Genomic DNA, 27,661 nt, shown 5'->3' with positions numbered 1-27,661 from the left:
CCGGGGAATTCCGCCGCCCCGCCCCCGCCCGCCGCCCGCCCGGCCCGGCCCGGCGCCCCCCGCAGCCCCGGGCGCCGCGCGTCCAGCCCGGCCTGCGGCCCCAGCCCCTGCGCCGCTCGTTCGACCCGTGATCGTCCTCCGGACCGTGCTCCCTTGGCCGCCCGGCCTGCCCGCGTGTGTGTTTTGATCTGGGCCGGCCTCCGGGCCGTCCGTCCCCACTGGTCGGGCCATGCCGAGTCGCCGCGTCGCCAGACCGTCCGCTGCGCCGGAGCTGGGAGCCTTGGGTAAGCGGGACCCGGGTTCGGGAGAGAAGTCTGGGGCGGCACTGGAAATGCGAGGGTTCTGGGGGCCCAGAGTAGTCTGGGGGTTCCTACAGGAGTCTAGGGGCTTTGGGGGACGAGGCTGAGGGTTCCAGGGACACTGTATCAGAGGGAAGGAAGGGGGCAGAGGATAGTGACGGGGTCCAGCCCAAGGTAAGAGGGAGGCGTCCCACTACAGAGTGAGAAGGGGGCGGGGCCTGACCCTGAGGCAAAGGAGGGGGCGGGCCCGACTCCGCGAGATGGGGGCGGGGCCTGGCTCAGAGAAGGCGGGGCGGGAGCCGCTCTTGCGGAGTGGGGGCGTGGCCAGCCTCGGAGAAGGGGCAGACGAGAGAGGGGCCAGACTCAGAGTGGGCGAGACTGCGGGCCTTGGCTCACCAAAGGGGGCGGGGACTGACTATGAAAGCGAGAAGGGGGAGGAGCCTAACTCTAAGAAGGAAGCAAGGTCTTACTCAGGGTAAGGGGGAGGGGCCTAACTCTGGCAGGGAAAAGGGGGAGGGCTTGTTCCGAAAAAAGAAGGGCGGGGCCTGACTCGGAGAAGAAAGGGGGAGTGGGGCTCGCTTCAGGAGAGGAGGGGTAGGGTCTGAGAGGGAGAAGGGGAAGGGGTGACACTGAAAAAGTGAAGGGGTAGGGTTGACCCTGAGAGAAAGGACGGGGTGAGGGCTTTCGTAACTGAGGTTGAGAAGGGCCCCTCCAGACCTGACCTTAAGGAAGAGAAGGAGCCGGCGGCCTGAGTGAGATGCAGGCTGGGGAGAATGACAGAAACTAGGGATCTGGTCCATAAGTTAGAGAAGGAAGCAAGGCCAGATTCTGCGGGCGTTAAGGGTGAGGGGGTGGGGGTGCCTTATCCGAGGGGGCGGGGCCAGGAGAGGAACGGGGTGGGGCCTAGGAGACTCTCGGGTCCTCCCGCTGCATCTCCATCGCCTCCTGAGACTTGCCTCCCTCCCTGCTGCAGGGTCCGCGGACCTCTCCTCGCTCTCGCTCGCCGTTTCCAGGACCACGGGTGAGCAGCCCACCACAGTTCCGGCCCACCCGCGCACTCAGGACGGGGAGGGGGGAATCCTGTGGAGGCGGCTTTGGGCACACCTCTGTCTGGGGTTTCACCCAGGGCCACCTCAGCTTTCCTCCGTCCACCTGTGTTTGTTCCTGCGGGTTGAGATGGGGGCCCCAGGTCCCCCTACTTCCCGGGTGGTTAGGAGCTGGACAGGTAAAGCTAACCACCTATTCGCCCCGTAAGAGGAGTCCTCTTTATAGACTGGCCGTGGTAGTGCAGAGGGTTAAAAATGACCTGCCAATGCCGCCACCTCCTCGCTCTGTGAATGCCTGCAAATCACTTCTCTCCGGGCCTCAGTTTTCCTCATCTGTACAGTGGACATAATATCAGTGCCTCCCTTTGTCGGGGTATTGAGAGGATTCAATGAGCTGATACAGGCAGACTTTCAAAGCAGTATCTGGCACACAGTAAAGTCTCAATAAGCATTAACTGTTCACAGCTGTTATGATGATGATGATTACTATTACTATTATCAGACTGCCTATTACAGTGGTTCTTAAACCTTTGTGTGCACTGGAGTCACCCAGGGAGCTTGTTAAAACAGATTGTTGGGCCCTACCTCTAGAGTTTCTGATTCAGTAGGTCTAGGATCGGCCCCGAGAGTTTGCATTTCTGGCAAGTTCCCAAAAGATGCTCAGAACCACTACTCGGGAAGGTCCCTCAGCCAGTGTCGTCCAAAATTCGGTGCTGCCCAAGAAAATGCAAAATCATGGCCAAATGACAACATCCTCTCTCTTGTAAATCTGCTGGGATTAGGAGGGCAGGAACTGAGTCCTGTTACCATGAAGACTCAGCCCCTAGTGGGCTGGGGCTGGGCCTTGGTCTGGAGGTAGTATCCTGGGATGGACCCTAGCAGCTGGCCTGGCCATGGAGGAGGCTCTGCTGGTTCTCTAACAGGTCTGAGAGTGTGGACAATGGGGAAAGGTGGGGCATGGTGCTGGGGACAGGTACTGCCCACGCACTGGTTCTGGGCAGGAACAAGGCTGAGGTTTTTTTGTGGCCCAAGATCTCTGGTTTCAACTGAGAGTCATTTGTGATGTCATCTCTTCAATAAATATTTATTGAACGCCTGTTCTGTACCTCGTCCTGTGCTGGGCAGCACTGGGGACTCGGCAGTGCCTGAAACAGCCTAACTCCGCCCTCATGGGTTCCTTACCTGGATGAGGAGGCCAGGCACTTAGGCAATAAATTAAATGTGGGATTACCAAATGTGACAAAGGCTCCAAAAAAGTCTCGGGGTCAGTGAAATCTAACAGCAGGGTAAGGATGAGAAAACTAAATGCTGTGACCGAGTGGGAGGGAAACATCTCTCTCATTCTGATAGGCTAGACACGTAGGGTACCCTGGATATACGGTGGGGACAGATAAGAGTCCCATAACATAAAGTCATGCCAAATCCTAACCAGTGCCAATGAAATGATAAAACAAAGGTATGTAACTGTGAATGACTGGAGCTATCTTAGGGACCAGGGGCCGTCTTGGATTAAGTGGTCAGGGAAGACTTATCTAGTAGGTAACATTTGAGCAGGGACCTGAAGGAGGAGGAGGGGGGAGAACGCCTTGCAAACAAGTGGAGGAAGAACATTCTGGCAGAGAGCAGGTTGTGCTAAGGCCCTGAGGCAGGAAAGACATGGCTGGTGCTCTGCCTGCTTGCAGCCCATCCTGGCTGTCCCTGGATGGTGGCACATCTGTATGGGAGGTCAGGGTGGGATGGAGTGTTATTTGAGTTGAACCCTAAATAAGGAGAAGTTTCCAATGTTTGCTGGCTGAAAGAGGAATTTTTTCCCCCCAAAGATTTATTTATTTGTTTGAGAGAGAGAGAGAGAGTAAAAGCAGAGGGAGAGGGAGAGAGAATCCTCCGGCAGACTGTTTGCGGAGCAGTGAGCCTGACACAGGCTGGATGGATCCCAGGTCCCCCCGGGATCATGACCTGAGCAGAAATCAAGAGTCAGCTGCTCAACCGACTGAGCCACCCAGGTGCCCCCAGAAGGGGATTTTTTTTTTTTTAAAGATTTTATTTATTTATTTGACAGAGCGAGATCACAAGCAGGCAGAGAGGCAGGCAGAGAGAGAGGAGGAAGCAGGCTCCCTGCTGAGTGGAGAGCCCGATGCGGGCCTCGATCCCAGGACCCTGAGATCATGACCTGAGCCGAAGGCAGTGGCTTAACCCACTGAGCCACCCAGGCGCCCCAGAAGGGGATTTTTAGATAATAATGCTCTTAACTAAGTTTTATGGAGGGGCTAGGGCAGTCAGACATAGTGCTAAGCAGTTTACCTGTGGGATTCGGAATCCTCATGTTCACACCTTGAGATGGGAGCTCAGACCTCGTTTGAGAAAGACTCAGAGAGGTTGAGAGACTTGCCCGAGGCTACATAGTGAGTACGTGACAGGTAGGATTCCAACTACCATCTGTGTGACTCTATACTCTGTGCTCTGAAAGCAGGTCCGCTACGCTCTTCATTTTAGAGATGGGAACCTGAGGTCTAGAGAGGGAGGGCGGGTTGGTCACCCAAGTCCATAAAAGAATGTCCCCCAACACTTGATCTGCTGGCAGCCAGCATTTATGCAGGGCCTACTATTCTAAGCAGTTCCAAGTGCTTTCCACGTATTAGCTCATTTAATTTTCACAGCAGCCCAATGAGGCATTATCACTGTGTCCATTTTACAGGTGGAGAAACCAAGGCAAAAAGGGGTTAAGTGGAGGGACTCAGGGCCCTCCAGTTAGGGAGTTGCACAGCCAGGATTTGAACTGAGGTAGTCCAAACCTCAGGCCACTGCTGCCTGGGCCTCGGTTTACCCTTGCAACCTGGGCAAAGTCTAACTCTGGGCCCACAGGTCATCCAGGACGGACGCCTAAGAGTTTTTCCCAAGTTTAGTGACTGGAGGTTGGCCCTGCCAGGGATTTACAGCCTGTCCCTTCTTCTGTCCCAGCCTCAGTGTCCCCAGCTACCCAGTGGGGGTATCTTCCCTACCCTGCTGACTTCACAGATCACAGGAGATAAGGGGAGCAGGAAAACTGCTTTCAGAGGAGCAAAGGTCTGGCTACCAGGAGCCACTCCCCGAGAGTGGAGGAAGAGGACAGGTCTGGGAGCAGGGCAGGCTGGCGTTGATCCGTCTGTGGCCAGTGGCCCTGGCCTGCCCCGTCTTGCTGTGTGACCCCAGGCCGGCCTGCTCGCTCTGGCCTTCCCATTGTCCTGTCTGTAGAATGACGGGAGGTTTGTTTCGGTTTCTCCATGGCCCCTTTCAAGACTGAGCTTTCCCAAGGAGGTGATGAGGGGCTTTCCCAGCCTTTAGAATCTTAGCTGTTTAATTTTTTTTCCTGGTCATAAGATCCTTGGCTTCCCTGGGTCCTCAAGGATGCCTTTGAATTCCTGGCCTCAATGTTTTTTTAAGAAGGTGCTTGAGGGTCCCCTGACTCTGGGGCTCCAATATTGTGAGCTGAAGGGAGGGTAGCCCAAAAGGGTGCAATCGGGATTGGGGTTTGGCACCCCAGCGAGCCAGAGCCCAGTTTCCCAGGATGGAGGAAGAGAGAAAGGGGGAGGGTTCCAGGCCTCCAGGGGATGGGGTTGGGGAATCTGACTTAAAAGATGAAAGTCTTGACCACTTTCTGGACCTCACCTTTCTCTTTCTCTTTCTCTTCCTTCCACAGATGAACTGGGTAAGTATCACAGGGCAGGACTGGGGGAAGGGGTGGGGGTTGGCGAGATGTCCTAGTGCTCACAGGGCGGGATCTGGGCCTTCTTTGCTGTTGGGGAGAACTGTTGGGGACTTGAATGTTTCTGTTCCCAAACTTCCCGAAGTCCTTGATCTTAGAAAAACCTCCCCACATCAGCTGCCCTTAGTGTTACCATTACCTCGAGCACTGGGTCGTTTTCTCAGTGAACTCTATGGAGCACGCCCCGTGTGCCAGGCACCACATTCAGCCGCGAGCCAAATGAGGTCCCTCCTGTGAGCTGACCCTCTGGTGGGGGCAATAGTAGGAAAGGGAGTAAATGAGTAAGATCATGTCAGATCGGGCTGAGGCTATGAAGGAGATAACAGGAAGAGGAGCCAATGGCCTGGGAAGACACAGTAGGTAGGCCTTTCAGAAGAGGTGACATTTGAGCTGAGACCTGAAGGACGAGGGGCCAGAGTGGGTTGAATGGGGGGAAGGACAGAATAGGCAGATGGAGAGTAGGCACAGCACCCCCAAAGAGGGCCAGGCCTTGCTGGGAGCAAGCAACAGAAAAGAGACTGGAGCAGGGCGAGAGGTGGGTAGGGGGTTTGTTGGCAGGAGGCCGAAGGCCCAGGACAGGAGGGGGCCAGTCCACACAAGACTCTGTGGCAGGAGGTCAAGGGTGTGGGTTTTGTTTTGTTTTGTTTTCCTGAGATGAATCGAGTTTGGGGAAGGTGTTATATGGAGAGGTTGTTGACTTTGAGTCTTAAGGGAGATGGGAGCCATGCGAGGAGTCTGAGCAGAGTGGGGACAGGGTCTGACCTAAGCTATGTCTGGCTGTGTGGGGGGGACTTGGAGGAGGCCAGAGGGGGAACAGGAGCAGTGGTTCAGAGGGGAGATGGTAAGCGTGGACCAGAATGGAGCCGGGGGTGTGGGGAGCAGCGGTGGGAGTGTAAACATGTATTTGAGGTAAGAGGCAGAAGAGGTTCAAGGATGGGGACAGATGTGGGATCAGGAGCAGCTATGCGGGCTTCCAGCTTGGGTACTTGGTGGACAGGTGGGCTGCTTTCTAAGGGGGGAACTGTTTGGGGGGTTGTTATTATTAACCACGCCCCCCCCCAGGGCGGGGGAGAAGCAAGGACAGAGATGCCAGTCACCGGGCCCTACCTTTATCCAGGTGAGAGGGGAAGGAGACATGATTTCAGGCACTGTTAGGGAGGGGAGTGGACATGAGGGTAGAGGAGGAGAACCCAGGCCGCCGCGTTTCTGGCCTCGAGAACTGGGGAACTGTTCGCAAGCAGGGTAGGGGCTTTTTTGGGGTTGGGAGCCAAGCCCCCCCCCCACCCGCCGCCCACACTCAGCCCACAAGGAAGATGTCACGAAGAAATGAGTGGATGGGGAAAGGTGGGGCGGCACAGGTCTTGGGGGTGTCATCAGGCCTTTCCTTCTATCATCAGCGTCACCCCCAGTTTTTGCTTCTCCCGCAGAGATCATCGACGAGTACATCAAGGAGAACGGCTTCGGCCTGGAGGGGGCGCCGCCGGGCCCGGGCGAGGGGCTGCCGCGCCTCGTGCCTCGCGGGGTGGCCTCCCTGAGCACCGTCACCCTGGGCCCCGCGGCGCCCCCGCCCCCGGCCACGCCGCCGCCCTGGAGCTGCCCCCTGGGGCGGCTTGTGCCCCCGGCGCCGGGCCCCGGGCCGCGACCGCACCTGGTCATCACCGAGCAGCCCAAGCAGCGCGGCATGCGCTTCCGCTACGAGTGCGAGGGCCGCTCCGCCGGCAGCATCCTCGGGGAGAGCAGCACCGAGGCCAGCAAGACGCTGCCCGCCATCGAGGTGAGGCCCGGGGCTGGGTCTCGCGCCTCCCCGCTCCCCCCGCCCCGCCCCTCCGCCACCCCCTCCCCCGCGCGGAGATTCGCGCGCCTGCATTGCTCGTGTATTTCACGGTGGTTATCATTATTGCCGTTGCTATTGTTGTAGCGCTTCATACTCTCACTCGCCTCCGGTTCCAAAGGACATTCCAAGAAAGGCGTCCTTCCGGGCATTGGCAGTATTGATCAAAATTATCATTGCCCTGAAAGGCAGGGTAGCTAGTCTCCTGGCCCACAAGGGAGGCCAGAGTAATTGGAGTGGCCGGGTTTGAATCCCTGTTCTGCCATTTACCAGCAGGGCGGCCTTGGAGTGGTTATTTGGTCCTTCTGTGCCTCAGTTTCCTTCTCTACAAAATGGGATAATAATAATAATAATAAAAATAACAACAACAACTAACCACTGGGGGTTGTCAGGAGGCGTGAATGAGTTAATGAAACGTGCCAAGGGCCTCCAGCATGGTAAGTGCTCAGGAGAGATGAACTGGGGTTAGGATTATTGCCGTCGTGATTTATAGGTCTGGCCATTCTGCTTCTAGGAAATTGGCGATGTGGATAAGCCAGCCTTTGGGCAAAAAGAGGGGTGTGCAAGAGTTCCCCTGCAGCCTTGTTATGTAAAGAGTTGGAAACTGTAGAGTTAATCAGCAGCTGGTGGGGTAACCTGTGCACATCTATGCACACACTGGAATCCTGCGCAACCACAAAAACTATCTGTGTGTATGCCGATAAATAGAAATGCGTTCGGTGCACACAGAGAGATTTTTTAAATGAAGTTGTCCCCCAGGTACTGATGTGGAACCATCTCCAAGATATATTAATAAACAAACAAACAAACAAAAATCGAGGCACAGACCCTTTAGTAGGGGATTATACTACCTTTGGTGTTAAAATGGGGGAAAAATAAGATTCTGTATTTGTATTTGCTGGTATGTTCCTCCAGAAACTCTGGAAGAGGAAAAAAAAGTCATGACTTTTTGGGGTTGGGGGTTACCTGCACCTTATCCATTTGAATGGATAAGGTGCAGGTAACGTTTTTCACTACATGCATCTTTATTTTGCTTTATAGTTTTGAATCATATGGCTCGAAACTTTCCAAGATGTCAATTAATTTAATTCATATGTATTAACAGAATTTAAATTAAACTGAACAGAAGTCTACCACTCCTGTCCCCAGGCCCCAGGTTCCCCACGCCAACCCCGCAGAGGTTACCTTTTCTTCTTTTTTTTTTTTAAGATTTTATTTTATTTTTTTAAATTTTTTAAAAGATTTTATTTATTTATTTGACAGAGAGAGCCATCACAAGTAGGCAGAGAGGCAGACAGAGAGAGAGGAGGAAGCAGGCTCCCTGCTGAGCAGAGAGCCCGATGTGGGGCTCGATCCCAGGACCCTGAGATCATGACCTGAGCTGAAGGCAGAGGCTTTAGCCCACTGAGCCACCCAGGCACCCCTTAAGATTTTATTTATTGGACAGACAGAAGGAGCACAAGCAGAGGGAGGGGAAGAGGGAGAAGCAGGCTCCCAGCTGAGCATGGAGCCCAATGTGGAACTCGATCCCAGGACCCCAGGATCGTGACCTGAACCAAAGGGAGGTGTTTAACCGACTGAGCCACCCAGGTGCCCCAGTGACCCTTAAAAAAAAAAAATTATTTATTTATTTGAGAGAGAGAAAGAGCACACACATATAGGTACCTGCCGGGGGTGGGGGGAAGAGCAGAGGGAGAGGGAGAGAAACTCAAGCAGACTCCACACTGAGCATTAGCCCAAAGTGGGACTTGATCCCACAACCCTGAGATCATGGCATAAGCTGAAACCAAGTGTCAGTAGCCCAGCCAGCTACATCCCACCCCCAGGCATAAGAGGTGACCATTCTTATCAGTATCTCATGCATCCTTCTGGGGGTCATTTATGGTTCTGTAGGGACATGTGTACATACGTATGTACAGTCCCCCGTTTGTACATGGAGAGGAGTATAATCTATTTACTATTTTGCACAGTGGTCTTTTTTTGCTTAAGAATGTATCTTGAGGGGTGCCTGGGTGGCTCAGTGGGTTAAGCTGCTGCCTTTGGCTCAGGTCATGATCTCGGCGTCCTGGGATCGAGTCCTGCATCGGGCTGTCTGCTCAGCAGGGACCCTCACCAGAGGGGCCCTGCTGAGTTATACATCTGCTCTTCTTCCCTGCTCAGAATCCTCTCTTGGCTCCCTAGTGCCCTCAGGTGGAAGCCCAAGCTCTTCCTTGTGCCTCTGAGGCTCTTACTCTCTGATCCTGCTGCCAGTTCGCACCCAGCCCCTCCTCACTGGCCACCCTCTAGCCACTGGGCCTTTGCCCATGCTTTTCCTCCTGGCTGCCGTGCTCTCCTCCTGAAGCCTGGTCACCTCATACTCACCTGTGAGGCCTCAGCCTGCCTCCAGGAAGCCTTCCCTGACCACCCTCCCCAGGTCCAAACTCTTTCATATAAAGTCTTCTGCTTCCCTCCTCCTCTCCCTTGATGGGCTTTGTCCTCATAGGTTTGTTTGGGTGTTGAAAGAGCAGCCCCGTCCTTCCTCCACCCTCCACGAAACAGTCAACATAGTGGTTACAAATACAGATTTCAGAGTCAGAAAGATGTGGCTTTTAGTCGTACCAGCTGTACAAATTGAGGCTAGTTCAGTGCTTCTGCTGGCCTCAGTTTCCTCATCTGCAAAATGGGGTTAGAGTTCCCACTCCCACAGGATGTTACGAGGAAACCAGGAAGGTGCACCAGCACTGGAGGGGAGGCTCCCTCTTTACTCAACGAGGTAGTTATTATTTGATTTGGCTCCAGACATTGTGGCCAAAAGCAGCATGGGGCAGAATGTTCTGGTTAAAAGAATGGTTTACTTTGAATGGTTTACTGGATTCTCAGGACTAGGGCAAGTGTGATGCCTCGAGGAGCATTTTCATGGGCCCTTATTTAAGGTCTTTAAGGATTTTGTTTATTTTTCCAATTGACAGGGGATTTTTTTAAAGTTTTTATTTATTTATTAGAAAGAGAGCACAAGTAGACAGAGAGGCAGGCAGAGAGAGAGGAGGAAGCAGGCTCCCCTCTGAGCAGAGAGCCTGATGCAGGGCTCGATCCCAGGACCCTGAGTCATGACCTGAGCGGAAGATAGATGTTCAACTGACTGAGCCACCCAGGCGCCCCTGACAGGGGAATTTTTTTTTTTCCAACTGTCTTTTTCTTTGGAAAAATTTAAAACCTACAAGCAATAGACAAGAATAGTACAGCAAACAAGCCTGTTGGCTTATTTGCTTCATGTCTTTCTCTCCCTTTGTACAGACATTTATAGAGGAAGATTTGAAAGTCGGTTGGAGAGAGGATGATACTTCGCCCAGAATATTTCAGTTTGTGTCCCTCAAGAACAAGAATGTTTTCCTACAGTATAGGAGCTGTATAATCCTAAATGCCATCACCATTCTCTAGAAGCTTAATTCTCCAAGAATATTATCTGTTATGAAATCCATATTCTAATCCCCCAATATTCTTTTTCTTTCTTCCTTTCTTTTTTCCTTTCTTCCTTTCTCTAATAAATAAAATAAGATTTTATTTATTTATTTGACACAGAGACAGCAAGAGAGGGGACAAGCAGGGGGAGTGGGAGAGGGAGAAGCAGGCTCCCCACAGAGCAGAGAGCCCGATGTGGGGCTCGATTCCAGGACCCTGAGATCATGACCTGGGCCAAAGGCAGAGGCTTTAACCCACTGAGCCATCCAGGTGCCCCTAAATATTTCATTTTTAAGTAATCTCTATACCCAACGTGGGGCTTGAACTCCAGACCCCGAGATCGAAAGGAAAATAATACAGCATAATAAGCACCTTTATTTCAATGTGTAAATGCTCCGACATGGCCCCAGGGAATCTTAATAAAAGTGGCAGTTGCGGGCCAGTCTTCCCTCAATTAACACCTGGAAAATTCAGTGTATTTTTAAATTATGGGAAAAAAGAGGGGCACCTGGGTGGCTCCGTCTGCCTTTGGCTCAGGTCATGATCCCAAGGTCCTGGGATGGAGCCCCACATCCTCAGCGATGAGCCTCCTTCTCCCTCTCTCTCTCTCTCTCTCTCCCTGCTGCTCCCATTGCTTGTGTTCACACACACTCTCTCTCTGTCAAATTAATAAATAAAAATCTTTGTTTAAAATTATGGGTAAAAGGACTATGTATGTAAAATGGCTAGGATCTTGGCTCTGATCATTTTAAATAGGTTTGTCCCCAGTGGGAGTGTTGGTGGGATGATCGGAAGTCTTGCAGGACTTGTGTGGGACCATCCCTGGTATTGCAGGCTGTGTGACGTCTCTGGTCCCAGGTCCTGCCTGCTGTGGGATGTGGGCTGTGGGATGTGACACACAAATCCCTGTGTCAACCCAATTCACCCCCCCAATATCCAAAACGTCCCCTAGAGGGCGATACTCCCCCACAGAGATGCATTCATTCGTTGTTTTTTGGTTTGTTTACTTATTTGTCTCTGCGTAGGCAAGGGCTTTAGAAATTCTTTAGAAGAACTTCTAAAAGCCCTTTTAGAAGGGCTTTACAGGTTCTTTGATGCCAGCAGGTCCTTGTGGGGAACCCAGAAAAAAGCCAGGTGGATCTGGGCTGGGTCTGGCCTGTCTAAAGGGCTGGTTTCTATCTGCTCCTGCTCGAGGCTGCTGAGCATGAACTCCTGCCCCAGGTGCCTTAACTAACTTTATTTTTAAAGAGAATCTAGATGGGACATCTGGATGGCTCAGTCGTTTAGGCGGCTGCCTTCGGTTCAGGCCATAATCCCAGGGTCCTAGGACTGAGTCCCACACTGGGCTCCTTGCTCAACGGGGAGCCTGCTTCAACCTCCCTATGTGTCCCACTCACCCTGCTTGGGCTCTCCCTCTCTCCCTCTTTTATTTATTAAAAATTTTATTTATTTGTTCATGAGAGACAGAGAAAGAGAGAGAAGCAGAGGAATAAGGAGAAGCAGGCTCCCCGCTGAATGAAGAGCCCGAGACCTGGGGCTTAGTCCCTGAGCCAAAAGCAGATGCTTACTTAACAAGCTGAGTCACCCAAATAAATAAAATCTTAAAAAAAAAAATAGAGGGGCGCCTGGGTGGCTTAGTGGGTTAAGCCGCTGCCTTCGGCTCAGGTCATGATCTCAGGGTCCTGGGATCGAGTCCCGCATCGGGCTCTCCGCTCAGCAGGGAGCCTGCTTCCTCCTCTCTCTCTCTGCCTGCCTCTCTGCCTACTGGTGATCTCTCTCTGTCAAATGAATAAATAAAATCTTTAAAAAAAAATAGAATCGGGAATCTGGAATAACAGGATGTTTCATACTTTCTATTTTTATTTTTTATAGATTTTAATTTATTTGAGGGCGCCTAGGTGGCTCAGTGGGTTAAGCCGCTGCCTTCGGCTCGGGTCATGATCTCAGGGTCCTGGGATCGAGTCCCACATCGGGCTCTCTGCTCAGCAGGGAGCCTGCTTCCCTCTCTCTCTCCCTGCCTGCCTCTCAGTGTACTTGTGATTTCTCTCTGTCAAATAAATAAATAAAATCTTAAAAAAAAAAGATTTTAATTTATTTGAGAGAGAGAGAGAGAATGAGGGAGGGTTGGGGGGTGGAAAGAGGGAGAAGCAGGCCCCCAGCTGAGCAGGGAGCATGACGCAGGGCTGGATCCCAGGATCCTGGGATCATGACCTGAGCTGAAGGCAGAAGTTTAATGGACTAAGCCACCGGGAGCCCCGCCCTAAAGATTTATTTATTTATTTGAGAGAGAGAGAGAGAGAGGGAGAGAGAAACTTTAGCAGACTTGGAGCTAAGTGGGGAGGGCAAGATGGGGCTTGATCCTATGACTCTGAGATCCCGACCTGAGACGAAACCAAGAGTGGGAGGCTTAGAGGACTGGACACCACCCAGGCATCCCTGTCTCATACTTTTTAAGTGCAGGCTCCAAATTTTCCCCACATTTGAACAAAAATGTCATCTCTTTTTGTAGTTAAAAAAAAAAAAGTTTTCTTGAGCTATCATGTGTATATACAAAACGCACATACTTAATGAATCCAGTTTAATGAGTTTGGACGAAATGTTTTTTAATTACAAAAAAATGGGAAGAACAATGCAATGAGTATCTGTGTGCCCTTAATTTGTATCCGCCGGTTGTCATTTTAGTATATGTGCTGCCGAAGCATGCACCCGCCGGTTGTCATTTTGCCACCTTCGCTGTCTCTGTCACACTCCTCTGTCCAAGCGCACGCGCATGCACGCACACACAGATACACGCACACCTTGTTTTTGCTAAACTATTTGCACGTGTGTTGTCAATATCACATTACTTCCCTGCGGGATAGTGGAATAGTGGGCACCTCCTGCGAATAAGCTTCCACGTGGTGACAATATTATTAGTGTCCCCAGGAAAACTAATGGTATCCCATTGTATCATCCAATGTGTTACATTTCCTAGTTGTCCCCCAAATATCCAGTGGCTTCTTCCTCCTCAATCCAGGATCCGGTTAAGGAGCCTGCGTTGCATTCGGTTGTCATGTCTCTGTGGTCTCCCCGCCACACACACTTTTTTTTTTTTTTTAATCAAGTTGCAATTGATCAAATCTTACATGTACAGCTCTCTACACTTTTGTACAGGTATACACCATGTGATTACCAGCCAGGTCAAAAGATAGTATTTGTTTGATTTTCACCGAAATATGATGCCCATCTTTTTATTGTCTTTTGCGACACTGATTTTTTTTCACCTGATGACCCGTGATTTGGGCTCATTTGAGGAATCACGGTGAGATTCGGGTGACATACTCCTGGAGGGCTGTCACAGAAGTGAGGTCGTGCATTCCCAGGGCACCCCATCAGACTCCCCAGGTCATCTGGGCCCAGTATTGGTGCTGCTGCCCTTGGTCACCTGATTTAGGTGGTGTCCAGTGGGTTTTCCGCTGTGAAGGTGCTTTCCTTCCCCGGTCATTATTAAGTTCTCTGTGGGCAGTACTCGAAGAGCCTGTGTGCATCCAAGGTTTTAAAAACTCATAGTGGCTGGGGTGCCCGAGTGGCTCAGTCATTAAGCATCTGCCTTTGGCTCCAGTTATCTCAGGGTCCTGGGATCGAGCCCTGTATCGGGCTCCCTGCTTCTCCTTCTCCACTCCCCCGGCTTGTGTTCCCTCTCTCACTGTGTCTGTCTGTGTCAGATAAATAAATAAAATCTTTAAAAAACAAAACAAAACTCATAGTGGCCGAAGAACGCACATCGGCGGGGCAGCTCTCATGTTATGAGGCCCCAGACCAGCAGCCAGAGAAGCCTTTGGTTTTAGGATCTCAGAAGGGTCTTAAGCAATCCCCCTTCCATCATCCTGGGGGAGAAGCTTGGAGAGCTATTGAAGGAAGCCCCAGGGAGTTGGGATGGGTGCAGGTGTCTGCCAGGGGACCCCAAAAATGCGCCTGTCTCCCTGCAGCTCCGGGATTGTGGAGGGCTTCGGGAGGTGGAGGTGACCGCCTGCCTGGTGTGGAAGGACTGGCCTCACCGAGTCCACCCCCACAGCCTCGTGGGGAAAGACTGCACCGACGGCGTCTGCAGGGTGAGGTTACGGCCTCATGTCAGCCCTCGGCACAGGTACTCGACCCCTGATCCCCCCCCAACCCTTCACCCCAGGTCACGGAGGTGCCCAGGGAGACCTTAGGGCAAGGGGCTGCTTGGCCAGATTCTCCCCACAGCATTTCCTCTGTGGGGAGACCAAGGCTGGGCCCAGCAGCGGGGTAGAGAGGCGTGCCTGGGCCTGGGGCCCTGCTGCACACACCTTCACACACAGTTGTATTTATGCCCATTTTGTCGAGGCGGAAACTGAGACTTGGAGGAATGGCAGAGCAGGGATTTGAACTCCAGACCTGACTTCACTGCAAGATCATTCTTTCTCTCGCTTGATAATTTATATGTTTTTAATAAATAAAAAAATAAAAGGTTCAGAAAGACTGTATAGTGAAAAGCAAATTTCCTTCCACCTTTGGTCGTGCAGCTGTCAGTGGTCCTTCCTGGAGGCAATTAAAAATATGCTATGCATGTCTATTTTTTTTCTCCCCTTACAAATGGTAGCAGACATTTGTACCTCGTTTTTAGGTTCCAGTATATCTTGGAGATCATTCCTGTAAGCATTTTGAGCTCATCCTTTTTCTTGGCTTCATAGTATTCCAATATACAGCTGTACACCATTACTTGAACAAGCCGCCTAGTAATGGGCCCTTAGGATAGTTCCATGCTCCTGTGGCCCTATTATTAAATGCGTGGCTTTACATATATATCATTTCTTCTCTAGGATCGGTTCCTAGAGGCAAACTCTAACTTCAGCGATTAACTCTCACTGTAAACTTTCTGTGATTTAAAAATTTAGCAAAGATGTGAGGTCCGTGAGAGGAGGGATTTTGTCTCTTTTGTTCCCCGCTCTGTCCCCCCCTGGGTCCCCCCACACGCTGCCTGGCACCCAATAGGTGCTCAGGAAATACTGTGGAATGAATGAATGCCGTCATATTGTCCTCAGTGTAATTGCTGATTACGTTAACAGTCCCACCCGCTGTGGGGGAGAGTGCTTGATTCTTCACAACTTCCCAAGTAGGGAGCGTTCTCAGATGTTTTGATCCCTGCTGTGTTGATGGGCTTTTTAAAAGTTGGCAGTGATGTTTCCTTTGCCACTTTCTCATTCTGGAGGAGGCGGCCCTGTGTTTTCGTGCAGTAAAGATGAGGGGCACCCCCAGGTACTCTCGAGACTCCCCAACACTCCTGAGAGGTTGAAACCCCAGGCCCCTCCCAATGCTGGGGCCCCTGAGACTGTGAGCCCTGAGGGCAGCCTCTCTACTAGAGTTAGAGCTAAACCTGCCTCTTCACAACTGCCTCCCTTCACCCATTCCTCCCCGCTTCCCATTCAGCTTTAACAATCTGGGCATCCAGTGTGTGAGGAAGAAGGAGATTGAGGCTGCCATTGAGCGCAAGATTCAGCTGGGCATCGACCCGTACAATGGTGAGGGCCTGCAACCAGCCTGACTGACTTGTCCTCCTGAACCCCCTCGTGCCCTCTGCCACCCCATTCCCCCCCACTCCCTTCTCTGGTATCTGCTATCTCCCCAACCCCCTCTCTTCATTGTCTGCCATCTCTCCACCAGAGTCTCCCTCCCCCACCCTCAGCATCCCCATATCTCTCCTATAGCCGGCTCCCTGAAGAACCATCAGGAGGTAGACATGAATGTTGTGAGGATCTGCTTCCAGGCCTCATACAGGGACCAGCAAGGACAGATGCGCCGCATGGACCCCGTGCTCTCCGAGCCTGTCTATGACAAGAGTGAGTCTAGGGTGCGGGGCGTATCAGGGTTATTGTTGGCCACAGGTCCTGGAAAGGCCCATGTACGATGGCATGGACAAACAGGCTGTATGGAGTGCAGGCTGTACACTGCCCAAGTCCAGTGGTCAGCATTTATTAGGTGGTCTATGGAAATGAGGCCTTCTCGTATTATAGAGTGTACAATCTGTACCACTATACTAGGCAAGTCCAGGGAAGAGGCAACATGAGTAGTAATAATTTTCTCTTTTATACAGAATATAATGTATTCCCCAGAATCTCCCCTCTTTCCTAGTAGACTTCTGCTTATGTCTCATTGGCCAGAACTTGGTCTCGTGGTGGCCCCTAGTTGTAGGGGAGTCTGGGAAAGCAAATATTTAGGTTTTCCATCTTCTACAGGGGGATATGGGTATGAAAGAGAAGATTGGGAATGGCTGTTAGGTTTTAGCGCCTGCAGTGACTGCCACAAGTATCAAAATGGGAAGAGAAATTAATCCAGTCAGGTGGGTGCAAATGACAGAATTCCAATTCAAAAGATCTAAAGGAGAAAAAAAAAAAACAAAACCCAACCAGTTTGTTTGTTCCATTAACTTAAAAGATCTGAGGTAGTAAAGTGCTTTAGGTCTGGCTGTATCTAGGTGCTCAATGATGTCATTAAGGATCTCTTTCCATCTTTCAGCTATACTTCCTTCAAGTTAGAGTCATTTTTGGCACAGCCCGTCCATGGTGGGGACAAAATGACTGTATGCAGCTCTAGGCTTATATCCTACCAGCTTGGAACCTCTTCCCCATGCCCAAAGAGAGCTTCCTTTACCCAGAATTTTTGGCTGGAGCCTCAGGGCTGTTTCTCATTGGCCTGGTTTGGGTCATGTGCTCCTCTGTGACCAATCAGCTATGGTCAGGTGGAGGCAATGCTCTAATTGGCCAGGTTTGGAACATGTGATCACTGCTGAGCTAGGGAGTGGGTTCCGCCCTATCATGTCCCCAGGACTGAAATGGGACAGGGAGGCGGTTTCCTAGAAGGGAACTAGAGGGGCTGTTGACAGAAGATGGTCTGGGATTGCTAGACGGGCGAAAACCATGGGTCTCCACTACAGATTTCACACCATTAATCCTCCTCTACGAATGGTCTTAACCCCTGACCCCACCAACTCTCCTCTGAGGGCTGATGGCTTCCCTTTGGGCCCTCAGCCTGGAGGACTCGCGACTGTCCATCAACTCGTCTGTCTGAGCATCTTCTTTCTCTCCCCGGAACGGGTCCCAGGAAGATCAGACGCCCCCGCCCTCTGACTTCTCCATTTCTCATCTCTGCTCTACCCCATGGGGTACCTGCTGAGGCTTTGATGACTGAATTCTCGTTCTTTCTTATATACCACTAACTCTGGCGCTTGCAGAGTCCACAAACACATCAGAGCTGCGGATTTGCCGAATCAACAAGGAGAGTGGGCCGTGCACGGGTGGCGAGGAGCTCTACCTGCTGTGTGACAAGGTGCAGAAAGGTGAGGGACCTGGGACAGCACGTGGGCGGAATACCAGTGGGTGGCTTGCCCTGCATGGGGGAGCCAGGAAGCCCAGAGGTGAAGCATGAGGCGGAGCTGGTTAACGGGGGTGGTGCAGTGGAAGGATCCAGAACTCTGGTTTGGGAGTCAGACTACAAACAGCCCATTGGTTCATTCACTCACAGAGCTGCTCACTCACTGGTTCATGTACAAAGATGCAGAGCTGTGTGTGCTGGCCATGCTGTGTGCCAGGCTGTGCTCTCTACCACCGACTCCTGGGACCCCGACCTTAAAATCTTGGAGTCCTGTAAATAAATTCTTAATCGGGGCTGGATGATGGCTGCAGATGAAGAAAATGGAGACTGGAGAAGTATCTCCTCCATTCATGTCTGTTCAAATGTCTTTTCTTCAAATAGGGTTTTAAAAAAAATAGGTGTGGGTAGCTCCGCAGTTCACTCGGTTACACCTCTGACTCTTGGTCGCAGCTCAGGTCTTGACCTCAGGGTTGTGCGTTCAAGCCCAGTGCTGGCAAAACCAAAAAGCCAACAGTAGGTGCACACAAGCATTGCCTGGCTGGAGAGAGCTTTCCCTCTTACTGTATAGATCTTTTCTATATCCTCTCCATTTTTTTTTTATTATTTTAACTTTTTTTTTTTTAAAAAGATTTTATTTATTTATCCGACAGACAGAGATCACAAGTAGGCAGAGAGGCAGGCAGAGAGAGAGGAAGGGGAGCAGGCTCCCTGCTGAGCAGGGATTCCTGATGCGGGGCTCGATCCCAGGACCCTGAGATCATGACCTGAGCCGAAGGCAGCGGCTTAACCCACTGAGCCACCCAGACGCCCCTATCCTCTCCATTTTTTATCCTGTGATTCTGTTATGAATAATGTTACCACCTAATGATCTAACCTAAGAGATCTAACATGTCTCTTCCTTTTCCTGTGTGCCAAGCTCTGTTATAAGCACTTTCTACACCTCACTCGTTAGCTCATATGATTGCCTAACAGTTCTATAAGGTAGATCCAATTATTACCTCTCTTTTAGAGAGGAGGAAACTAAGGCACAGAAAGGTTAAGTAATGTGCACCAGGTCACACACCTAGGCAGGAAGAGACAGAATTTGAATGCAGGTGGTCTGTGCTCCTAATCATTCTTCTGGGAGGAAAAATAAAAGAGAAAGAGAGTTGAAAAAGCTTCAGGAAGATGGAGAAAAGTAGTATTTGGAGAAAAATAATTCTGAGGAAGGGGATAGGGAAGAATGGCTGTGGGGGCTGTGGGCACAATTTTACCCAGTGGGGCCAGAGAAGACTATGTAGGAGATGCCACAGAGGGAACAGCAAGTATGTAGGCCCTGGGGTGGTAGCAGGTCTCATCGTTGGAGGCCTTTGGCAAGGCCAATGGGACAAGAGGGGAGCAGAGTGGGAGAAACTGTCTCAGCCTCAGGAATCCCTTCCCATCCTTTCTCATGCTCTGTGATTCTATGGTTAACATCTGTCTCCCCCGACTGGCTTGTATAGGGCAGGACTGTCTTGGGAGCCGTTGTGTCCCCCAAACTGCTCAGTCCAAGGTCAAGCACCGATGAAGTTCTCAGGGAAAAAACATTTCTTTTTACAGAGGAAAAATGTTTTTACTTGTTCGTTTTTTTTGGGGGGGGGCACAAGTTCCACTCTTTAAAAATTAAAACAAAACAGAACGGGCGCCTGGGTGGCTCAGTGGGTTAAGCCGCTGCCTTCGGCTCAGGTCATGATCTCAGGGTCCTGAGATCGAGTCCCGCATCGGGCTCTCTGCTCAGCAGGGAGCCTGCTTCCCTCTCTCTCTCTGCCTGCCTCTCCTACTACTTGTGATTTCTCTCTGTCAAATAAATAAATAAAATCTTTAAAAAAAACAACAACAAAAAAAACCAAAACAGAACATTTTAAAGTGTAAAATTCAGTGGCATTAGTACACTCGCAGTGTTGTAGCACAGCTAACTTCCTAGTTCCAGAATGTTTTCATCATCCCAGAGAGAAACCCTGAACCCCATTCTGCTGTATAAGCAGTCACCCCACCATCTTGCCTCCTCTAGTCCCTGGCAACCACTGATCTGTTTCTGTCTGTGGAGTTGCCTCTTCTGGGCATTTCATGTAAATGGAATCCTACACTAGGTGGCGATGCATGGCTGGCTTCTTTCACAGGATAGTACAGAGCAGTGCTTCATTCCTTTTTATGGTGGGATGATTCTCCATTGTATGGATATTGGATTTGTTTATCCATTCGTAAGTTGGTGGACATTTGGGTGGTTTCCATCTTTTGGCTGTCATGAAGTGTTGCTACGAGCATTCGCATGTTCGTGTGTAAGTTTTTGTTTGAACACCTGTCTTCAGTCCTCTTGGATATATGCCTAGGAGTGGGAGAAGATTCTTATAAAATTTTGAATGAATGAGCACCTGGAGGGTGAGTGGTTCCTCTGTGCTGGGCCCTTGTGTTAGGCAGTGCTGCGACACGGTGATGACAGAGATGGGCCCGGGCTCTGCTCTCACAGGGCTCCCAGTTTAGTGTGGGGGGCGGGGGTAGGGAAAGAAACATGAATTACAAGTGTGAGTTCTACTGAGAGGGAAGAAGACTGAGCACGAAGACTGGACAGAAAAGCTAAAACAATAGGAAGACCAGGTAGGGGCTGGGCATCTTGGAAGGCTTCCCAGAGGAGGTGATATTTCAGCCAAGATCTGAGGAATGCCAAGAAGATTGTTAGGATCATGGGAGCTGGGGGGAGGGCAGGGAAGCTGTTCCACATGTGTGTGAATAACTTGAGGCAGCTGTGAGTCCTGTTCCATTTTTTTGTTCACTGGCCGACCTTGGGCTGGTGACTTCACCACCCCGAGCCTCTGTTTCCTTATCCCTTTATGGGTTGGTGTTAGGATGAGACAGGATCTCACTTACCCAAGAACTACACTGCAAAGAATTAGCATATACTGAGAATTTCTGAGTGCCAAGCCTGAAGCTAGGACTTTGCATAATCCTAATAAAAGCAATCATACTTAATGTGGGCTGAGCACCTTTACTTGGAGTGATTCTGTTAACCCTTCTAGCAAGCCTGTGAGATAGGGGTGCTGATTTTGTTTCTGTTTAGGTGAGGAAAATAGGCACAGAGATATTAGATTACTTCCCCAAGCCCTTAGGATCTGGTGGCAAGGAGCTCTAGCCCACCTGGATTCCCATCTTGGCTCCACCACATGTTGGCTTTGTGACCTTGGACAAGTGCCTTCATGTCTCTGTGCCTTTGCTTTGTCCTCTGTATAATGGGTTTCCTAAAGGTACTTTTTTTCATAAGATTGTTGTGTGGCTTAGAGGCAATCTGTGTATGTGTGATATATATAAAGCCTCTGTAGATGAAATTAGTGTGATGAGAGGCAATGCAATAAGAAAAAGAAACAACAGGCAGAATAGCATACTGCATCCTGACTATTCTGCTATCAGCTGTGTGACCTTGGGTAAGTCTCTTTCCTCTTCCACGCCTCAGTTTCCACATGTTTAAAATGGGCGTGTCAAAGAGTTAATATAGCGGGTCTGAGACTGTTATCCTTTGAAAGGCCTGCTTACAAAGTTGAATCTTGGCTGGCTTTTGAGAACTTGGATTTTGAGAGGACTCCCACTATTCCCTGACTGATGAGAGGGACTCATGGTGCTTAAATTGTTTGTATGGGCAATGTGGTTTGCACTGAACACCGGCTCTGCTTCTGGAAGCCTGAAATTTTGATATATGCCAGGCAGAGAGTGCCTATATAATCAGGCGCCAATAAAAACTCTGGGAACTGAGTCTCCAGTGAGCTTCCCTGATAGCTAGCATTTCCCGTGTGTGGTCATAGTTTGTTACTGGGGGGTGGGGGATTAGCGTGTTCTCTGTGACTCCACAGGGAGAGGACTCTTGGAAGCTCATGCAGGCATCCTTTCCTTTACTGAGGTTGCTAGTATCTTTGCCAAAGTAAATCATAGCATGAGTATGACTATATGCTGAGTCCCATGAGTCCCCTTAGTGAATCACTAAATCTGATGGTGGGGAGCATCTGATGTGGTGAGGATATTAATTCTACTGCCTCTCAGGTTAGTAAAAGGATTGAATGAGATGATATATAAAACTATATAGGGGCACCTGGGTGGCTCAGGGGGTTAAAGCCTCTACCTTCGGCTCAGGTCATGATCCCAGGGCCCTGGGATCAAGCCCTGCATCAGGCTCTCTGCTCAGCAGGGAGCCTGCTCTCTCCTCTCTCTCTGCCTGCCTCTCTGCCTACTTGTGATCTCTGTCAAATAAATAAATAAAATCTTAAAAAAAAACACTATATAAAATACTTAGTGACTGGCACACAGTGGGTGCTCAACAAGAGGTTAGCTGCTGCTCTGATTAGTTTAATTAATTAATTTTTTAAAGATTTATTTATTTTAGAGGGGCACTCGAGTGGCTCAGTCGGTTAAGCATATGACTCTTGGTTTCAGTCCAGGTAATGATCTCAGGGTCATGAGATGGAGCCCCCATTGGGCTTCATGCCCAGTGAGCAGTCTGCTTGAGATTCTCTTCCTGTCCCTCTGCCCCTCCCCCTGCTTGGCGCACACATTCTTTTTTTTTTTTTAATTTAAGGTTTTATTTATTTATTTGATACAGAGAGAGATCACAAGTAGGTAGAGGCAGGCAGAGAGAGGGGGAAGCAGGCTCCCTGCCGAGCAGAGAGCCCGATGTGGGGCTCGATCCCAGGACCCTGAGATCATGACCTGAGCCGAAGGCAGAGGCTTAACCCACTGAGTCACCCAGGTGCACATGCGCACGCATTCTTTCTCTCTCTCTAAAATAAAATAAATAGGGGCACCTGGGTGGCTCAGTGGGTTAAAGTCTCTGTCTTCAGCTCAGGTCATGATCCCAGGGTCCTGGGATTGAGCCCCGCATCGGGCTCTCTGCTCGGCAGGGAGCCTGCTTCCCCCCCTCTCTGCCTGCCTCTCTGCCTGCTTGTGATCTGTCTGTCAAATAAATAAATAAAATCTTTAAAAAAAATAAAATAAATAAAATCTTTTTTTTTTTCTTAAAGATTTTATTTATTTATTTAACACAGAGAGAGATCACAGATAGGCAGAGCAGCAGGCAAAGAGAGAGGGGGATGCAGGCTTCTCGCTGAGCAGAAAGCCCGATGTGGGGCTCAATCCCAGGACCCTGAGATCATGACCTAAGCCAAAGGCAGAGGCTTAGCCCACTGAGCCACTTAGGTGTCCAGATAAGTAAAATCTTAAAAGAATATTTGTTTTAGAGACAGCGAGCACACGTACACATGCGCTTGATTTGGGAAGGGGCAGAGGGAAAGGGAGAAAATTCTAAGCAGACTCCCTGCTGGGCACGGAGCCCAATGGGGGGCTCCATCTCATGACCCTGAGATTATGACCTGAGCCAAAACCAAGAGTCAGTTGCTTAACCAACTGAGCCACCCAGGTTGCCCCTCTGATTAGTTTTAGTGTTAAGAATATCAACATTGGGAGTGCCTTGCTGTTTCAGTTGGTAGAACGTGCAAGTTTTGATCTTGGAGTTGTGAGTTCAAGCCCCATGTTGGGCATGGAGCTCTCTTAAAATCAAATGTATTTTAACTTCATATATAGATTTTTAAAGAGAATATTAGTATTGATTTGGGGGGAGGCTGACTGAGTTGGGGGCCTGGTGGGCCAGCATCCTGGCTCAGCTGATGTCCCCACTTTCCCGCCAGAGGATATATCGGTGGTGTTTAGCAGGGCCTCCTGGGAAGGCCGGGCTGACTTCTCCCAGGCCGATGTGCACCGCCAGATCGCCATTGTGTTCAAGACACCACCCTATGAGGACCTGGAAATCGTTGAGCCTGTGACCGTGAACGTCTTCCTGCAGCGGCTTACTGACGGGGTCTGCAGTGAGCCTCTGCCCTTCACGTACCTGCCTCGGGACCATGGTAACCACAAATAAATCCAGGGTGACCCGCTGCCCAGAGACCAGGTCTTTGGCCTAAAGGGGACAGGGGAAGAAGAGGCAGAAGTAAAACACAGCCTCGTGACTGCACCGACTGGGGTTTGGTTCCTGGCTCCCCCTCTTACTGGTTGTGTGTCCTTGGTCTCTCCCTGAACCTCAGTCTCCTCTTGCACAAAGTAGAAGTAATAGTACCTATCTGATGGCATTTGGGGAGTATTTGATGATTTCTTCTCTCAGCATGCCTGCTCATGCCCGACCCTGTACTGGGTGGTTCTAGGGACACTGCAGTGACCCAAGATGGCCCCAGCCCCATCCTCATAAGTCTCACAGTCCTATAGTTGGGATGGAGTTGCTCAGGGGACTCAGATTGCTCAGAGGGGGCATTTGACCCAGACTTTGAGGTTAGGGAAGGCTTCCTGGAGGAGGGGACGGTTGAGCTGAGAATGTGGGGTTGACTAAGCAGTTCTCCAGGGGAAGTAGTGGGAGTTCGAAAATAGGGTTTCAAGCAGCTGGAGTAGCAAGTGCAAAGGTCCTGAGGTAGGATCATGCTGCAGTGTCCCAGGAACAACACAGAAGTGGATTTGGGTTGCATTCTGATTAAGATGTGGATATCTATTTGCATTAGTTGGCCAAGAACTAGAACAGCTCAATGACTTTCTAAGTAGTCTCTATAATTAAGTCTTAATTATTATTGTTGATGGATAACATCGCCCCTGTTATCTCCTGAACAGACAGTTATGGCGTGGACAAGAAGCGGAAACGGGGGATACCTGACGTCCTCGGGGAGCTGAAGAGCTCGGGTGTGTCCCCTCTGCCCCTTTCCACACCCATCTCCTGGTTCCTGGGAGGGGATGGCTAAGCCCTAGGCTGGGGAGGAAGGGCCGTGAGGGTCCAGGGGTCCTCATCTCTGCCTTCCCTCAGACCCCCATGGCATCGAGAGCAAACGGCGGAAGAAAAAGCCAGCCTTCCTGGATCACTTCCTGCCCAACCCCAGCTCAGGTGGGTCACAGTGCAGGTGGGTCCCCGCTGAGGGTAAGCTCCTGCTCTCTGAAGTGGGATGAGTGTGAGCTGCAGCCCTGCTTTTGGCCTCTTCAGGAGCTCCCCCAAAACTCCCCCAAGGTTAGGAACTGACATCTCAGGCAGCAGCATGAAGTAGAAAGAAGAACAGCTCTGGATACCATCAGGAGGCTCTAATGTCTGCCGGGCTATTCACTGGCTGTGTGACCCCCACCAAGTTGCTCCACCTCTCCGAGCCTCAGCTGCTCCCCTGAAAAGTTTCACCATAGACCTTCCTCATTGGTCTTTCAGATTTTAATGCATTTATTTTTACAGACACCATATCACTGGCATATAAGTGCGTTGTATAGGTCTACTCATTGAATCGAAATCGTACCACACCCCCCCATTTTACTGGTGAAGAAACAGGCCCAGAAAGGTGAAGTTTCTCAGCTGAGGTCGCCACATGTGCGGTGGAGCAGGGAGCTGTACCCGGGCAGCTGTACAGATGAGTGATGAAACACTACATAGAGCAGGTAGCAGGAGAGGATGGTAGATAAACGGGAAGGGTTGGTAGGGCCAGCTAACCTTAATCCAGAGCCTGTCTCTAGCCCAACCACCCTCTGGTCTGTTCTCCCCGTGTCTTCATCTCAACTCACATGCCAGCCTCCACTTCCTGGGAGCCGCAGCCCTATCTGGCTGTGATCAGAAGCTTCCCCACCGACTGACCACTGGCTCTAAGAACACTCCGCCTAAGAACCCAGCTACCCCAGGGCGCCCAGCTCTCCCACTGACCTCTGACAGCCAACCACTCAGAGTCTGCTGAGCCTGGACCACCCTGGAGGTTTCAGGGATTACCCGTTGTTCCCCCTACCCACTGTCCCTGGTAACCACTGCTCAGAGCCCCACCTGTAGCAACCACCAATCCTAGCCCGCTTTGCCAGCCTTCCATCCCCTATTCCCAAAGCCTCTCCCCATTAGCCATCTGCCATTCATCTACCTCCTCCATCACCCCAACTTTCCAGTGCCTAAAGGCCCTCCTCCCCAATCCTTGGCACAAAGCTGCTCTGGCATGGTAGCATAATGGTTAGGAGCATGGCCTCTGGAATTAGACTGAGTTTGGATTCTGAGGCCTGAATTTAGCCACTGTGGGATCTCTTTGGGATCTCATCTCTCAGATGGAAACCTTACCTCTTAGGGTCCTTTTTAGAACTTAGTGAGGTCGTATCACACAGTTAGTTAGCATAGTGGCTGGCACAGAGTTAGTGCTCAGGAGATCTTAGGAACTTGACAGACAAGAACGCCCCCTGCGTTTGTTATGGTCACGTTTAGCTGTATTCATTGCAAACCCCAAATTAACAGGGGCTTCAACAGGCTAGACTTTTACTTCTCCTCTCAGGTAAACAGAGGTAGATAGTCTTGGGATGGTTTAGAGGCTGTTATGATCATTAGAGACCCAAGCACGCTTCTGCCATTTTCAACTCACAGTTTCCATCTCCTGGTCCAAGATGGCTGCCAAAGTTCCAGCCTTCATGCCTATGTTCCAGTGAGGAGCTTAGTCACATGACCACATTTAGCTCTAAGGGAGGCTGGGAGATAGAGTCCCTGGAGAAGAGACCCAGCTACCCTGGGTCTCTTTCTGAGATAAGCATAAGACGCCTTTGCTGGTGAGGTTTGTCTTGTCTCAAAGACTCTCCTCTATATAATTTAACACCTCCACATAATTTTACCTTCCAGTTTGGGCCTGGTGACTTCTCATTTGGGTCTCCTGTGTGTGGGGATTTCATTTTTGGGGTGGTCTCTATAATTTGGAGGAGGAGGGACTTTAGAGCCTCTTCAACTTCTTTATTTTTTGGAAAAACTTCCCAGTCCTGCTGGAGCATGTTTGGAACCCTGGTGCTACAACTGGCCAGCTATGTGTGACTGAATTATCTTGCCTCAGTGTGCTCATTAAAGGAGGATGGTGATAGTTCCTACCCCGGGGTTCTCCTTGGGATTAAAGGAGGCCACAGTGATCATGTATTTAGTACTGTAAGGGCACTGGAGTGTTGGAGTTAGCCCCCGGAGTTGCCGCTAAAGGCTCCTACTTCTTTTCTCTATTCATGCAGGCCCGTTCCTCCCGCCGTCAGCCCTGCTGCCGGACACAGACTTCTTCTCTGGCACCGTGTCCCTCCCCGGCCTGGAGCCCCCCGGTGGGTCGGACCTTCTGGACGATGGCTTTGCCTATGACGACGCCACGGCCCCCACACTTTTCACCATGCTGGACATGCTGCCCCCTGCGCCGCCACTTGTCAGCGCTGTCACGGGCAATGGGGCTGCAGGGCCCACGGTTGGAGATCCTTCCGGCCCCGAGCCAATGACGCTGGACTCATACCAGGCCCCAGGCCCCGGGGACGGGGGCACGGCCAGCCTTGTGGGCAGCAACATGTTCCCCAACCAGTACAGGGAGGTGGGCTTTGGGGGAGGCCTTCTGTCTCCGGGGCCAGAGGCTACGTAGCCCCTAGGCGCTGGAGGAGAGGGGGAGGGAGGGAGGAAGGTGGAAGGGGTCGTGCAAACCCAGCCAGGATGTCCAGCACCTCCGTCCCCTTGGGCCACCCTTGGTCGGTCTTCCAACCTCCTTATTCCTCCGAATGGGACATCTTCAGCGCTGGTGAGAGGCTCCGCAGCACCGGTTTCCCCTGAGCCCATTTTACAAATGAGAAAACCGAGTCCGGAGAGGTAAAGGGGCTTGGCTCCCATGCACCAGCTTGTAAAGCTGCCTCAGTCCCCGCAAGTGGGGGCACCTTCTCCAGGCGGATTCTGGAGTGTACATATGGGAGAAAGGTGCAGATCCTCGGCTTTCCTCCCCCGAGCTTGAAGGTGGGGGGTAAAGGTTGTTTGTTCTGAGTCTTCCCAATAAAGATGAGTTTTTGAGCCTTGGGAGTCTGGTCTCTTCTCCGCTGGGGAAACTCCAGGGCCCACACGCACGAAACCTCGGTGACCTCCTCGGCTCCGCCTCTCCCCACCGCCTCCTCCAGACCCCGC

The 27,661-nt window shown here is 51.0% G+C and overlaps 1 protein-coding gene across 2 annotated transcripts; it reads left to right on the top strand.

Moving 5' to 3' along the window:
- Nucleotides 1-74: 74 nt before the first annotated feature.
- RELB (RELB proto-oncogene, NF-kB subunit) lies at nt 75-27,552 on the top strand. 2 transcript variants are annotated; one of them, XM_044257142.1, is made up of 12 exons: nt 75-284; nt 1,273-1,320; nt 5,022-5,030; nt 6,515-6,861; nt 14,325-14,482; nt 15,787-15,878; nt 16,065-16,196; nt 17,588-17,692; nt 23,409-23,624; nt 24,373-24,441; nt 24,563-24,640; nt 26,746-27,552. In XM_044257142.1, the coding sequence occupies exons 1-12, from the start codon at nt 230-232 to the stop codon at nt 27,132-27,134; spliced, it is 1,698 nt and encodes a 565-aa protein (XP_044113077.1). In that variant the 5' UTR covers nt 75-229; the 3' UTR covers nt 27,135-27,552. The 2 variants fall into 2 exon arrangements, with proteins under 2 accessions (XP_044113077.1, XP_044113076.1); XM_044257141.1 differs by lacking the exon at nt 75-284 and adding an exon at nt 1,073-1,142.
- Nucleotides 27,553-27,661: the final 109 nt, after the last annotated feature.

This window comes from Neovison vison, chromosome 7 (genome assembly GCF_020171115.1).
Source record: "Neovison vison isolate M4711 chromosome 7, ASM_NN_V1, whole genome shotgun sequence".
NCBI classification, from domain to species: domain Eukaryota; kingdom Metazoa; phylum Chordata; class Mammalia; order Carnivora; family Mustelidae; genus Neogale; species Neogale vison.
This window is presented reverse-complemented; position numbering and strand designations above follow the sequence as displayed.